The sequence below is a fragment of the Chionomys nivalis genome, chromosome 5, assembly GCF_950005125.1.
Source record: "Chionomys nivalis chromosome 5, mChiNiv1.1, whole genome shotgun sequence".
Classification (NCBI taxonomy): domain Eukaryota; kingdom Metazoa; phylum Chordata; class Mammalia; order Rodentia; family Cricetidae; genus Chionomys; species Chionomys nivalis.
Window position 1 is genome coordinate 112,661,294 of NC_080090.1, and position 14,574 is coordinate 112,675,867.

A 14,574-nucleotide genomic window follows, 5' to 3' on the forward strand; every position below is an offset into this window, starting at 1 on the left:
TAACTTTATAATTCCTATTCAGCTACATGGGAGATAGAACTAGTATGGTATATCATAATATGGAAATTGAATGAAATTCTGAAAAAATATATTAATGAAATAAGTATTAAGAAAAATCTATACAAAGCATAAAGATGTTAGTAGATTTAAAGTTACATATTTATGAATTATTATAACCAAACTAATAATCAAGCTTGTATTCCAAGTGCGGTGGAAAAACAGAACTTGCAATAAATGTTTTGACTTTGTTTTGTTTTCCTTTTTATTCAGCAAATTTTTCCACATAATATATTCTGATTACACTTTTTGCTCTCTAAGCCCTCCCAAATTTTTCCCACCTAGATCCACCACCATTTGTCTCTTAGAAAAAAACAAAAACAAAAATAGGCACTGATATGAGTATAACAAAATATCATTAGGAATTATTTCATTGATTATTGCTCCCCTTTTTGACCAATTGTGCAGGTGGAATGTATGTTTTGAGTTAAGAAAAATAAAAAGGTAATGAGGTAAGAGTCAAGTAACTTTTTTTTAAAAAAAAGAGAAAGCAATCAGGCTTTCAGAGGATAATAATAAAATATAATAATATAAAACAAAAACTATCACATTGAAATTGAATAAAACAACCAGAAGGAAAACAGTCCAAAGCATGTAAATGTGTAACTACCTATAAAATGTAGACACTTTGAGATCAGTTTTCATACTGCATAATGCTGTTTTTACAACATTATTATTTTTCTGCTTTGGAGAGTTTTGGTAAAAATTTTTAATTCAGTATTTTAAAATAAATAAAAGTAAATAAACAAAGAACTGAGAACACTTATCAAGGAAATAAAGTAATAAAGTAAACACTTAATATACAGTTAAGTGGAACACATACTCACAGCAAAAGTACAGATTTCAGCTTCCCTCTCAGCTGAGGAATGGCATTAGATTTTTTTATGACACTGTCTAATGAATGGTCCTTGAGACTGAAAAGTAGTACTCTTAGTGAAAATTTCACACATGAGCGTGATGGGTGAGACACCTAATATGCAATTTCACCTGGTTTGATATTTTTTAATCTAATATTCATCATTCCATAGTGTCTTTGTCTACATCCTTTCATAACACTTATTTTAAGAATTTTTATTAACATTTTTTTATTTGGTTTAACCAAAATATGTGCTAGATTGATATCTCATTTTCCTAGATGATGATAACTTAAAACTAATAAATAAATGTAGCATAGAATTTGTGACACTTTGTGAGTAATTTAAAGTCCTTATATTTGGGAAATTTAATCCAAAGTGGTTTTGGTTGTTACCTAGGGACTTCAGTGGTACAAGTGACAGCCACAGATGCTGATGATCCTACCTATGGCAATAGTGCTCGGGTGGTCTACAGTATTCTACAAGGACAGCCATACTTTTCAGTGGAACCAAAGACGGGTAAGAAAGAAAATTTGCACTTACCGTAGCTATCATTTATATTCTGACTTGAACATATTACTTATTTTTTATTAACATAATAATATTCAGTAGTTTTTATTTTGTTATTCTCAATATGCAAAAATTACTAAAAGTATCAGAGTAGGTAAGAGTTCCCCCTGTTTTATTCTGTTTACCTATATTTATGAAAACACAAAATACAATAATATTGACAATTATTTTAGATGAGACTCCTGACCTTATTACAATATTTTGATTACTTGCTTGCATATTTCATTTTTATTTTATTTAATCATTTCATTTAGAAAATTAGAGAATTCATAATTTAAAACAAGCAAACTTTTTTCATGAAGTGCAATATGAAATGGGTATATTTTATACTTCATGATGTCAATTCATAGGAAAATTTGAAGAAACCGTGAAATTTGTAAAATATTAAATTTAAAACAAAATAATTTTTTTCATATTATAATAAATTCTTACAAGTTGCAAGGTTCTATTAATAGAACATTTATATAGTTGGTGGCTTAGCAGTCTGTTTTTTTTTTTGTAAACAATAATGTGGTTTGAATTGCCTGGCGATGGAGGCTCATACTTTTGATTAAAACAATTGGACGGCAAAGGTAGCTAAATCTCTGTGAGTTCAAGGCCAACCTGGTCTACAAAGAAGGTTTCATAACAATCAGTGCTACACATAGACACCATTTCTTGAAAAAACAATACAAAAAAGCTTAGATAGAGTGATATATTTGAAACATTATTTTTGATACAGAATAATTACATAACAATGTTTTCTTTGTCATTTTGTGGACAGACTAGATTGTCTCGATATTTTAAATGTACCCCTTTGAATATTTTGTACCCAATAAAATACAAAAAAAAATAAATAAAAATTTTCTTTTTAAGTTGCAGAATTTCTCAGGTGAATGTATTCTTAAAGATAATAGATAACAAGAATGACTCTCGTTGAATATTTTTAAAGCAACGACTATGTTGTTCATATTTTCCAAAGGACCTACACTATTTCATTCTTAAATCAGAGCAAGGGCAAATATTCTGGAGGCTCTTCTAAACAATAGTGGTTATACATAAGAAGTAAGTAAAATCGTATTCAGTCATTAAAAGTTCAATACAATCTGTAATGTACGATTTGGCCCGATGTACATCAAGTCAAAGATAAAGTTTGGAAAATACATGAAAATTAAATACAGAATAAATTATTAAAATTGAGTGAGTGTTGAAGTTGAATAAAGTCATTTGTCTTATGAGATGTACCATATTAGTGAAAACCTTTAAGTATTTGGTTACAAATTATATACATTTGCATTATGTAACCTGGTCCAAACTGCATATGGTAATACCAAAGTTTACACACTTCACTCTCAATGCTTGTCTTATGACTTTTAGTCTTGTTGCAGATTGTGGAATTTTCCTCTGACCTATAGATCTGAAATTGCACTAAAAAGTTACTTGGCCAGTTGTATGTGTCATGGGTTTATATTGTTAGTCTAGAAGAAAGTAAACTTGATTTACATTTGAGGTATAATACATCTTGTTTGGCAGAAGTTGAAGACAATTATTTTTAATATTGTAATTATAGAAACTACAAGGGTATTTCTCTCTACAACCATTAGCTCATACATGTTTTGTGCATCTTGGTTTATTATACTATTCAAACTATTGTAGGAGGAGGGCCTGCTGGCAGCTGCCCCACACAGAAATTGTATTTATTACAACACTGCTTGGCCCATTAGCTTTAACTTCTTATTGGCTGACTCATATTAATTTAACCCATTCCTATTAATCTGTATATCACCACGTGGCTGTGGCTTGCCAGGTAAAATTTCCAGTGTCCGTTTCTTGCAGCTCCGTGGCTTTTTCCTAACTCTGCCTTCTTTCTCCCAGAATGACATTTAGTTTTTCCTGCCTACCTAATCAACAGGCCCAGGCAATTTCTTTATTCATTAACCAATGAAAGCAACACATAGACAGGAAACCTCCCACACCAAACTCTATTTTAAAGGAAAAATAATTGGGGTAATTGGAAATTTTTAATCATTTGGGACTGGAGAGCAGGAATCACATCTCAATGTCTTCCTTAGAGCAGTGAATACAGTTAGTGTAATGTTTATCTATGAGAAGAATAGTACTGTTTTCCATTTCTATAAGCTTAAGGATTTAGTAGAATAAAATAGAATTTCGACACAAAAGAAGTTGATAACATGCTATATAAAGATTATTAAAAATAGGTCCATGCAATCCTCTTATGTGTGTTGCTTAAAGTTTATTCATCCAATAAGAAAGTAGCTAGGTCAGTATTTCAAAATACATACTATATTAGTGCAGTATATGTACCATGTAAGTTCCAAGATGGCAGCCATACTTTCTGCCGTAGTTTCTCTTTCCCCAAAACCAGAATGTGTGTGGTAACAAAATAAATATTGACAACTTCCATTTGATATTACAGGACTGGATAAATAATTTGCAGTCTAAAGCGAAAGTAGCCCCATTATTTGAAATTGTGGAGGAATTTAGCAAAAATTTAAAATACGCAAACAGATAATCGCTCTTAACAAGTCTCAAATTAATGAAGCCATCTCTGGGAAAGAGATTCAAAGCTGAAGCTCACTTGGAAATTGTTTTGTTTTGAATGTGTATGATTTTTTCTATATGCGTATCTGTGCACTGTATTAGTATGTGGTGCAGAGACAATATGATGCACTAGAACTGGAAGTATAGAGGATTGTGATCCATCATGCAAATATTAAGAACAACTTCTGAGTCCTCTCTCCAGTTCCAGTTGATGAGTTCTTTCTTGAACACACTAGTTCTAATCACTTAATACTTGCCATAAATTATATGAGGACTTTCTTTAAAATAATTTTGTTAGAAATTTTATCGTAACACCTGAAACATCTACCCCCATATGACTCCCATTACTCTACATCTCTGAAGCGATTTATATGGTGCTTTAGAGACAGGCTTTCTCAGTGTCCTAGACCCCCTTAAGTCATACAGGCTGGCTGACCAGTTAATTCAAAGACGTGCTTGTTTTCCCAACCTCAATGCACACTACAATTTCTAGTTCTTTCAGTTAGAGTCTTATAATCAAACTCAGATGATAATGCTTTCAGGGCCACACTATTTCCATAGCTTTATGTTTATGTTATAAACACCACAGGAATTAAAAACTGATTATGGCTCAAGAAGTACTGCAATATTGTCCAAGATAGAAGCTGGAATTGCCTTCTCCACAGCTACAAGGTCTTGCAACATGCCACAATTCATGAAGAGAACTCACGAAAGAACTACAGTGGGCAATGACCATCAAGATCCAACCCCTAGAGAGTAGCTTTCTTAAGCTGGATTCAAGCTTGTAAAGATTTAACAGCTTCCAGAACCAATATCAACAGACAGGGACAAAGTGATAGAGCACATGAGCCTTCAGGACATGTTTTACATTCAAATAATCACTTCAGAAAATATGAAGTTAAAATTTATGGAGAAACACAGACTTCAGGAAAAGATTAATATTTATGTATCAAGTATGTAGTAATTATATAACTATATTTCAAATTTCTTTTAGAAATTATTTATGTTCCCATGAATTTTTTAAGGGAAATGGGTAGCATTCTCATACAAAGTCATGCTTTTTTGTAACCATGGATTTATGATGATGAGTGCTGATTAATATCAGTAAAAATGTTTTGAATTTAAGCTTATTTTCCCTTTTGAAATTAATTCATTATCACTATTGTATTAACTTCAATAAGAGATATTTGCTCAAAGCAGAAAGCTTTAAATGCTATAGTAATTCAATTTCTTTCTTTTTTATTGATTTTTATTGAATTCTACATTTTTCTCTGCTCCCTTCTCTTTCAACACTCCCCCAAAATCCTCAGGCTCACAAGTTGCTCAGGAGATCTTGTCTTTTTCTACTTCCCATGTGGATTACATCTATGTATGTATCTCTTAGTAATTCAGTTTCTAAATTTCTTAGAAATAAAACTTTCAAGATTGGAAAAATTGAAGACTGCTTTATCAAAGACATATTTCATAATGACCCTGTTTCTGAATTATCCAAAGGTCGTTGGTTTACCCTAGCTTGCATTATTTCTGCAAATCTATGGATATATTGCACAATAACTCACAATATTAGACCCAATTGCTTCTATTATATAATTTAGTGTATTTATCTTCCTAAGACAGTGTAAGCCTCACATGTAAACACTTCTAAGAGTGCTCCGATCTTTTCCTCTTTGTTTGAATTCTTAATTTATTTCCTAATTAACTCCTTACTCATTGCAGCTTCAGTTATTTGAAATTTATTTTGTTTTCACCAGTTTCTATGTTTTATCACAAATGAGTTGCTGAGTTTATTCAGTTTAGAGAATGGAATCTTTCATAACAAAAGAATGTAAAGAAATATTAGGACTGAGTTTACAGGGGCCACCCTTGCTACCCAATCTGAATAGTTCTGGAGTATTTGTACTCCTCTTATGTAACGTAGCAGCTTACCACATTGTGGAAAAATACACAGTTAGGTCTTGTATAGTGTACTGACTGATTTTTTTGTGTCAACTTGACACAAACTAGAATCATCTGAAAGGAAGAAACCTCAGTTGAGGAAATGTCTTGATGATATCAAGCTGTAAGGCATTTTCTCATTTAGTCATAACTAAGGGAGGGCACAGTCTATTGCGTGTGTTGCCATCACTGTGCAGGTGGTCCTGGGTTCTATCATAAAATGAGCTGAGTTGGCCAGGGGAAGCAAGGCAATAAACAGTTCTCCTTTATGGCCACTGTATCAGTTCCTGCCTCCAGGATCCTGTCTATTTTGATTTCCTGTTCTGGGTTCCCTTAGTAATGAACAGCAGTGCTAAAGTGTAATCCAAATAAACCCTTCCCTCCCCAACTTGCTTTATGGCTATGATATTTTGTAACATCAATATAAATTTTAACTAAGACAGCTAGAATAATTTTGTGTTAGAGATAATTTTTAGATGTGCACTGTTTCTAAATATCAGGCAACATAATAATCATCTATATAAAAAAGAAACTTCTGTTGTTATTAAGTAATTTTAACATTTATATGGTATGTTGAGAGAGACTAAATCTGTAGAATATGTATATATTCCATTTACAGTCATACACACTGTTCTTACTTATGGGTGTATATTCCCATAAAACTATTACCTTTGAAGTACCTAAAAGTGAACTGACAAGAAAATGAATTAAAAGCAAAGTAAAGGAGAAAATGACATGATTTTCTTAAATTCCATGTTTGTACATATATTCCTTGCTAATACTAGTAGCTTTCTTTCAAAGATGATCTATACCTTTTTTAAAGGTTTGCATCAAGTGTCTTTAACTTCAAAGAAATCAAAAGGAACCTGGTATGGCTAACATTTAATTTTAGGTTCTTAGAATTGTCAGAATGACTATATGAAATAAAGGTTGCAAAGATGAGAGGGGAAATATTAGAGGTTTCCCAAGGCAGTGAGCACAGATTCTTTGTCGTTTCTGGTTTGAAGTCTTCTCAATAATCAAGCACCTGAGAAAGCTAGTGTCTCCACACTGAGATTCAAATGTTAGTATTAATCTATGCAAAGCATGATTTTAAATGTTGATTTAGTTGTAGAAATGTGAATATCAATGAGTTGATCATTCACAGCATAACTATATCTGTGTTCCCTGATAACATGTGTTTTTTTTATTAATTAATTAATTTAATTATTAAAGATTTCTGCCTCTTCCCCGCCACCACCTCCCATTCCCTCCCCCTCCCCCAATCAAGTCTTCCTTCCTCCTCAGCCCAAAGAGCGAACAGGTTTCTCTGCCCTGTGGGAGGTCCAAGGACCACCCACCTCCATCCAGGTCTATTAAGGTGAGCATCCAAACTACCTGGGCTCCCACAAAGCCATTACGTGCAATAGGATCAAGAACCCATTGCCATTTTTCTTCAGTTCTCAGTAGTCCTCATTGTCCATTATGTTCAGCGAGACCGGTTTTGTCCCATGCTTTTTCAGACCCCGGCCAGCTGGCCTTGGTGAGTTCCCGATAGAACATCCCCATTGCCTCAGTGTGTGGGTGCACCCCTCGCAGTCCTGAGTTCCTTGCTCGTGCTCACTCTCCTTCTGCTCCTCCTTTGGATCGTGAGACTTCAGTCCAGTGCTCCAATGTTGGTCTCTGTCTCTGTCTTCTGTACTCACTCATATTTGGTTTCTAGCCATAAATAAAGAACATTGAGACTATAATTCGTGATTCTAGAGAAGCTAAATAAGAAGGTGAACCCAAAGAAAAACATATAAGCATCCCCCTGAATATTAACCTTCATCAGGCGATAACATGTGTTTTACAAAAGTTAATTCAAAGCAGCGTGTGAAGAAAAATTGCATGCACTAAGCAGTTACTTACACTGTGACTTATTGCAGAAAAAAAAATCTTTCCTGTTACACATGATCACACTACAAAATTAAGCTTCCATGGTAAGAGGATATGTTCTAACAATCTATCATAGTGTGTGACACGTTTTAGAAAATCATTGGTGTTTTTCCTTAAACTATAGAACAGACAATTGTTGAATGAAAGCAAAATATATTCTTGCTTTGTGTGTGTTAGGATCCTCTGTATGATTGTGAATTATAAATAAAAATTTCTTACTTATCAGAAATATTTTATCAAGCATAAAGTTCAGATTTTATGTATTTGTTTAAAATAAGAAAACATAGAAAGCTGAAAAGAAAACCAAATACTTCTAAAGAGTTGATGATATATTTATAGTTTCACCTGTATATGACTTACAAATTATTGATTACTGAAAATTTTTTCAATTTCATAATGCTACCACAGATTATAGTGGTCAAGTTATATCAGACTACCTTTCGCCAACATTAAAGAAACAAAATTTAAATAACAATAAATGAAGTATTGCCAGATATTTGTATCTATTATTTTATTTCTGTGAAGTACCTGAGAGTTTTGGAAATTGCCTCTACATCCTGTATTCCCTTGTAAGCTTTGTGATTATCTTAGAGTTGAGAAAACGTTATTCATATGATCATTTATAAAGAGACAATTGCAGGTTTAAAAAGTATGTAGGTACTTTGATATCCAGACTTCTATCCTAATGATATTGTAATTCCTTCAAAATATAATGTCACTAGGTAAACCTAGGAAGTCAGAGCAATCAAAATTGCTCTAATTTTTAATTGTGTTTGTGTGTGTTTATGTGTTATGCATTTAAAACGTTTGTACTCACAGTGAGCATGTGTGTATTCACAAACATATGTGGAAGTTAAGGCTGACAGTGGAGTCTTCTTCAAACTCTATTTTATTTAATAAACAGTGTCTCTCTCTGATCATGAAGCATGCCAGCAATTGTGATGGTTGTATCTGGTCATTTTGCCCCAGTGATCCACTGCTTCTGTCTCAGAAATATAGGATCAATGAAGGCTACCACACCTGCTGGACTTAACCATATGTTCTGGGCATCCAAACTGGTCTTCATTTTTGCAAAATAAGTGATTTATTGAACAAACAACTACATCTACCTCCCAGCATTTCTTTTTTTAAAGTTAAATAACTTTTTTTCATTTATTTTATACACAAACCATCCCCCCGCTTTAGTTACCTCCCTGTCTCTGTCTAACATCTCTCCATCCTGTCATCCTTCCTCCATTCAGAAAGGAACAGGCTTCTCATGGGTTTGCATAAAGCATGGAACATCAAGTTGAGGCAGGTGCCAGGTAATATAACATGAAAAACAGGTTACCAAGCCAGCTAAGCTCCAAGTAGAGGTCCTGATTTCACTGTGAGATGTCTTACTGAGAGATGAAGAAGCACATATTTTTTTATTCACTTTAAATGTTTCTCTATCATACTATTTGCAGAGGTGATAGCAGACACATAATAATATTGGAAGAAAAAAATAAGGATGAATTGAAATAAAACCTTGAAACTTTAAATAGAACATTGTTTTGTAAAACAATTCTTTTCTTAATTCAAATGAAATGTATTTATTAGCCAAATTCTCAAGATTTTTAGTCCTTTTCTTTTACTTTGCTTTGTTTTTCGAGACAGGGTTTTTCTGTGTAACAGATGTAGTTTTCCTGGAACTAGTCTTGCAGATCACACTGACCTTGACCTCACAGAGAACTACCTGCCTCTGCCTTCCAAACCCAGAGATTAAAGGTGTATGCTACCACCACCCAGTTTATTTTCAGTCTTTTTTTTTAAAAAGACACACTAAACTTATTAGTGACAAATAAAAATAAGAAAATAGAAAAAAACACAACTATCTAAGTTCACAAATTCATAGCCTAAGAAAGTTTCTTTGCAAATAGTCATGCTGAGTGAGGTTCATACTTTTTTCACTACAGCATTAGAAATAACAAAAAACATGAAATACTAGTAGTAGTTCACAAAGAGTAATTTAGCATCAGACTCTTCACAAGGAAAGCTGTTGAGTTTAAAACTTTTTTTTTAATTTTATGGTAGTGTTTCAAAAAAAATAATAATTAGTATATAGACAGCAAATGGCCCTGAAAATGTTAGTTTGTGATACTATGAGGTACCTACTGTCCCGTTATGCACAATGTGTTTAGAAAAAGTGACTGATGTCAAAAACTAAAATTTCACCTGCTTGAGTAGGTGTTACTCAAAGGCATAGACGCAGATGTGTTGTGTATATGTGTGTATTAGTAGGTATGTTTTGAGAGACAGAGGAAGACATAAGCATATATATGGTTATATAAGATACAGATCCATTGAACTTGGAGTGTTTGTACTTGATAATAATTTTTAATAAATATTTTGAGTGGGATAACAAAAATATAATTTAATTACCATATCCTTAATTTTGTATGTTTTCATTTTTAGAAAGAAGAATGACACTTTGTTCATTTTTAAAGTGCCAGTTTATTTCACTATTTTTGTTCAGACATTTTAGCAGTTCTTGCTCCCATGATGGTCTTTTTGACACTTGGTATTTTGGAAACAAAACTAAGACTGAACCTCCACTGAGAAGCAGAAGTTTTTTGGATGATGATGATTTCCAAGAGAGTAGTCTAGGTTATTCCTCAGCTTACAGTTATTGAGCACCTGATCATCTGTTCCCTACCTCTGACATGATAGAATTATGGACTTCCTGCACCAGAACTCATGGTTCTGTTTAGATACTAGGTTTCATTCTCAAATCAAGCTCACCTATAATCACTGTGTAGCTGACTTGCCTAAGTATAGGCAAGATAGACGACTAAACTGACCAATAGTTTCTCAGTCATGTTGAGGTATAAATGTTAAAGAAATGGAGCAGAAAAAAATGAGAAGAGTTAGACTCACAAACGGGAAAAATGTTCGCATCTTTCCTATGGGTACATATTAATATGATGTGGAAGTGAATGTGTAAAGTATATATACACCAGTGATCTCTAATATACACTAAAATAAAAAAGCAAGCCACAAATCACCAAATCACCATAGCTGGGGAGCAACATGTTACTCTTTTAATAATGTTTGTTGCTGTTGTAATGCAGTGAATCATGGTGCTATTTACTGAGATTTGAAATCTTACAGGAGTCATCAAAACTGCCCTTCCAAACATGGATAGAGAGGCTAAAGACCAGTATTTGCTTGTCATTCAGGCAAAGGATATGGTTGGTCAAAATGGTGGACTATCTGGAACCACTTCAGTCACTGTGACCCTAACTGATGTCAATGATAACCCACCACGCTTTCCACGAAGTAAGTTATTCAATGAGATGACTAACTTTAAAAACGTCTTTACAGTTTTTACATTTTTTTCAGATATTATATTACTTATTTATCTTTCTCTCATATATTATATCCAAGCATAGTTTTACCTCCCTCCTTCCATCCCATTCCCTGCTGTGTCACCTCCACTCTCTGCCAGATCCACTCCTCCTCCTTTCTCCTGTAAAAAGGGGAAGCTCTTCCTAAGATACTAATCAAACACAGCATATGAAGTCGCAATAAGACTAGGCACAAACCCACATATTGAGGCTGACTGAGGCAACCCAGTAGGCGGAAAACGCTCCCAAAAGCAGACAGAAGACTCCTCTGATTTCTCCCAAATTTGTGTTTTATCAAGAGCCTAATTTAAGCTTTGACTATATAATAACAAGGTTAATATGGAGTGCTAAAACATATTCATATTTCTCTCTAAATACAATACAATCTGCCTTGAATTTATACTTTGGTTGTGGATAAGTAGTAATTGTAATTTGGAATTTATATTTATTGAAACTTTCTTTTAGTTGGTACTATGTATTTATAGTAGCTGTCAGTTAGCAATGCTACCAATCTGTTCTATACAGAAAAGTTTTGCTTTGCCTGTAAGGATTTAAAATAGTAGTGGCTATTTTTAAATTAAATTTGATTACAATTATTAACTTTTTAAGTGCATAAATAGGTGAAATTCATCTTACTCTAATCATGTGTTTGTTTTACGCTTTCAACAAGATCATATACACTGAACATTTTTTACAGTCGCACTGTATTTCTTTCATGCATAATTAAATATATAAAAAGAATGCAAACAAAAGCATCAGAAATCCGCAATCAGATGAGCTTCTGTCCTAAGTGGCTTTTGACTAATCCAGAAATAAAAAGAAAAATAAAACTAAAATCCTGTGTCCCTAGCGTAGTTGTGTCCTCTTTATAAAACTGTTTTATCCTATGTTTCTTATTTTCCAAACTTTTGTAACATATGGAATTTCTTTAGAATGTTAAAGAGAATTCCTTCTTTCTTTCTTTCTTTCTTTCTTTCTTTCTTTCTTTCTTTCTTTCTTTCTTTCTTTCATATATATATATATATGAAATGTGCTATGACATTTTTCTTCATAATCATCAGCTCTTATTCTCTTCTCTCTTTCCTGGGACCTACTTTTTGCTAGTGAGTTTACCAAATTTTGTTTGTTTGTTTGTTTGTGGCTCACTGCATTTACTTTGCTTTGCCTAAAAGAACATGGGCAAATGGGGAGATCATAACTAGCAAAAAGTCATCTTGAACTTGACTTCTTTAAGGAGGAGACTCCCTTTTTCCAGTCACTCTTAACTAGCATTGGCTTAAAAATCAGCAATAGGAGGTCTGTCTGTGCAATGTCACTAAGGTGTTTGTCCAGTAGAAGCAGGGAACTCAATTCCATACCAAGAGAGAAAATTAAATCATATAAAACAACCATTGTGAGTTACTGTGCAAATACTTATCCTTTTTTTCTCAATTAAAAATAAATATTTAGATATTTTAATATTTGTTTCATTTTACAAGAAAGATTATGGTACTTCCAGAAAACAAAAAAAAGCTTATTATTATTATTAAAAACCCCTTCCCTCCATGTCGTTCATTGCTTACTATGGGAAGAAAGAAGGGGTTGTAGAAAAGAATGCTATTATCTTAGGTTCCTTGTAGAATGACTGGTTTTCTCTAAAACTGGTGAAAGGATGATGTCTCTTTCCTGACAAGGAGCCCAGGTTTTCCAGTGTTTCAGAACCTTTCTTGGATTCTAAAGTGAAGAAACCCAAACACTTATAATTTTGCTTGTCTTTCTCTACAAATTCGTTACTACTGTAGCCCTTAAATCTTTGAGTTTTGCAAAGAATACCTCTATGTGTCGGAGGAAGCCAGTGAAATTTTACAGAAATATAGCAATCATTTTAAAAACAGTAATACTTAGAATTCAAAAATTGCAGTCCAAAATAACAGTGCTCCATTTCTTTTCTACATTCCACTTAAAGACAGTGTGCCCCTTTTATATTCCAAATTGAAAATGAATCATGGATTTACAACTAATGGAATATGAAGTAAAGTTCAAGAGGCAAAGAAAATAAATGATTAGAAGAAAATATTCAAGGATCATATTCCTTATTTGCATCCCTATTTTCTTCCACACCTTCCCTCAAAAATCGCTTTTTATATGGAAGGGGTAAAAATGATTAAGAAAGCAGTGAAACAAAAGGTTATATTGGTCTTTTCTCTTTTTCTTTTTTTCTCATAGCTTTTAAATAGTGTTAATTATTCTTTTTCACAGTTATGTCCAAAATCAGGGCTATAGAACCCACAAATTCACCTCTTCTCTCTAACAGATTATTAATGTTTTACAAGTAGACTTATATTGCCCATCCCACAGGTGCTTTTTCAGTTTTGTGGAAGTTTTCTTGTAAATGATATTAAATAAATACCAGTGTTTACTTATTGGAAATATTACTCATGCCTTTTGAAATTTGCAACAGGAACTGTTTTATTGTTTGGTATTATTGTGGTGATTACTGTATCTAAATGATAAATTATATTTAATAATTATACTTTGATTATTAGTTTAGTTTCATTACTATAGAAAACATATTTCTCATACATCTAGCCTGAGTTATTTTAGGTAATCTGTTTCTTACTTGTCATTGCTAAACCATCAATCTCAAATTTCTTCAGGCTTCATCAAACATCATTTATTTTACGTTGTCTTAGCTTTTCCATTTTGGGAAAATGAAACCATAATATATTATTTAAAAAAATGTCTGTAGTTTTTAGAAGAGGGTGATTAGAATGTTCTGTTCATTCTTTATTTTGACATTTCACAGGATCTTACCAGTACAATGTCCCAGAATCTTTGCCTGTGGCATCAGTTGTAGCCAGAATTAAAGCTATTGATGCAGATATAGGAGTTAATGCAGAAATGGAATACAAAATAGTGGATGGTGATGGGTTGGAGATTTTCAAGATAACTGCTGACAAAGAAACACAGGAAGGAATCATTACAATACAAAAGGTAATGTTATTTTCATTCCATAAGGGTGATGTCATGAACTCTCAGACTACAAGATCTGCTTTGATGCAAAGATGTTACAGACACATTAAATGTCATATAGACATATTGCTATTTTAATTTATTTTATTTTTTTCTTTTTTTATTAATTAATTAATTTAATTATTAAAGATTTCTGCCTCTTCCCCGCCACCACCTCCCATTCCCTCCCCCTCCCCCAATCAAGTCTTCCTCCCTCCTCAGCCCAAAGAGCAAGCAGGTTTCTCTGCCCTGTGGGAGGTCCAAGGACCACCCACCTCCATCCAGGTCTATTAAGGTGAGCATCCAAACTACCTGGGCTCCCACAAAGCCATTACGTGCAA

The 14,574-nt window shown here is 33.1% G+C and overlaps 1 protein-coding gene across 2 annotated transcripts in view; it reads left to right on the forward strand.

Annotated features, from left to right (window-relative positions):
* Cdh7 (cadherin 7) overlaps positions 1-14,574 on the forward strand; it is a 159,769-nt gene that overhangs the window by 58,425 nt on the left and 86,770 nt on the right. Inside the window, exons 4-6 of one of the 2 annotated variants that reach the window (XM_057770275.1) lie at positions 1,311-1,430; positions 11,007-11,174; positions 14,028-14,215. In XM_057770275.1, the coding sequence (XP_057626258.1) occupies positions 1,311-1,430; positions 11,007-11,174; positions 14,028-14,215 (476 nt within the window). The remainder of the gene's footprint in view (positions 1-1,310; positions 1,431-11,006; positions 11,175-14,027; positions 14,216-14,574) is intronic. The other variant, XM_057770276.1, reaches the window with a different exon arrangement.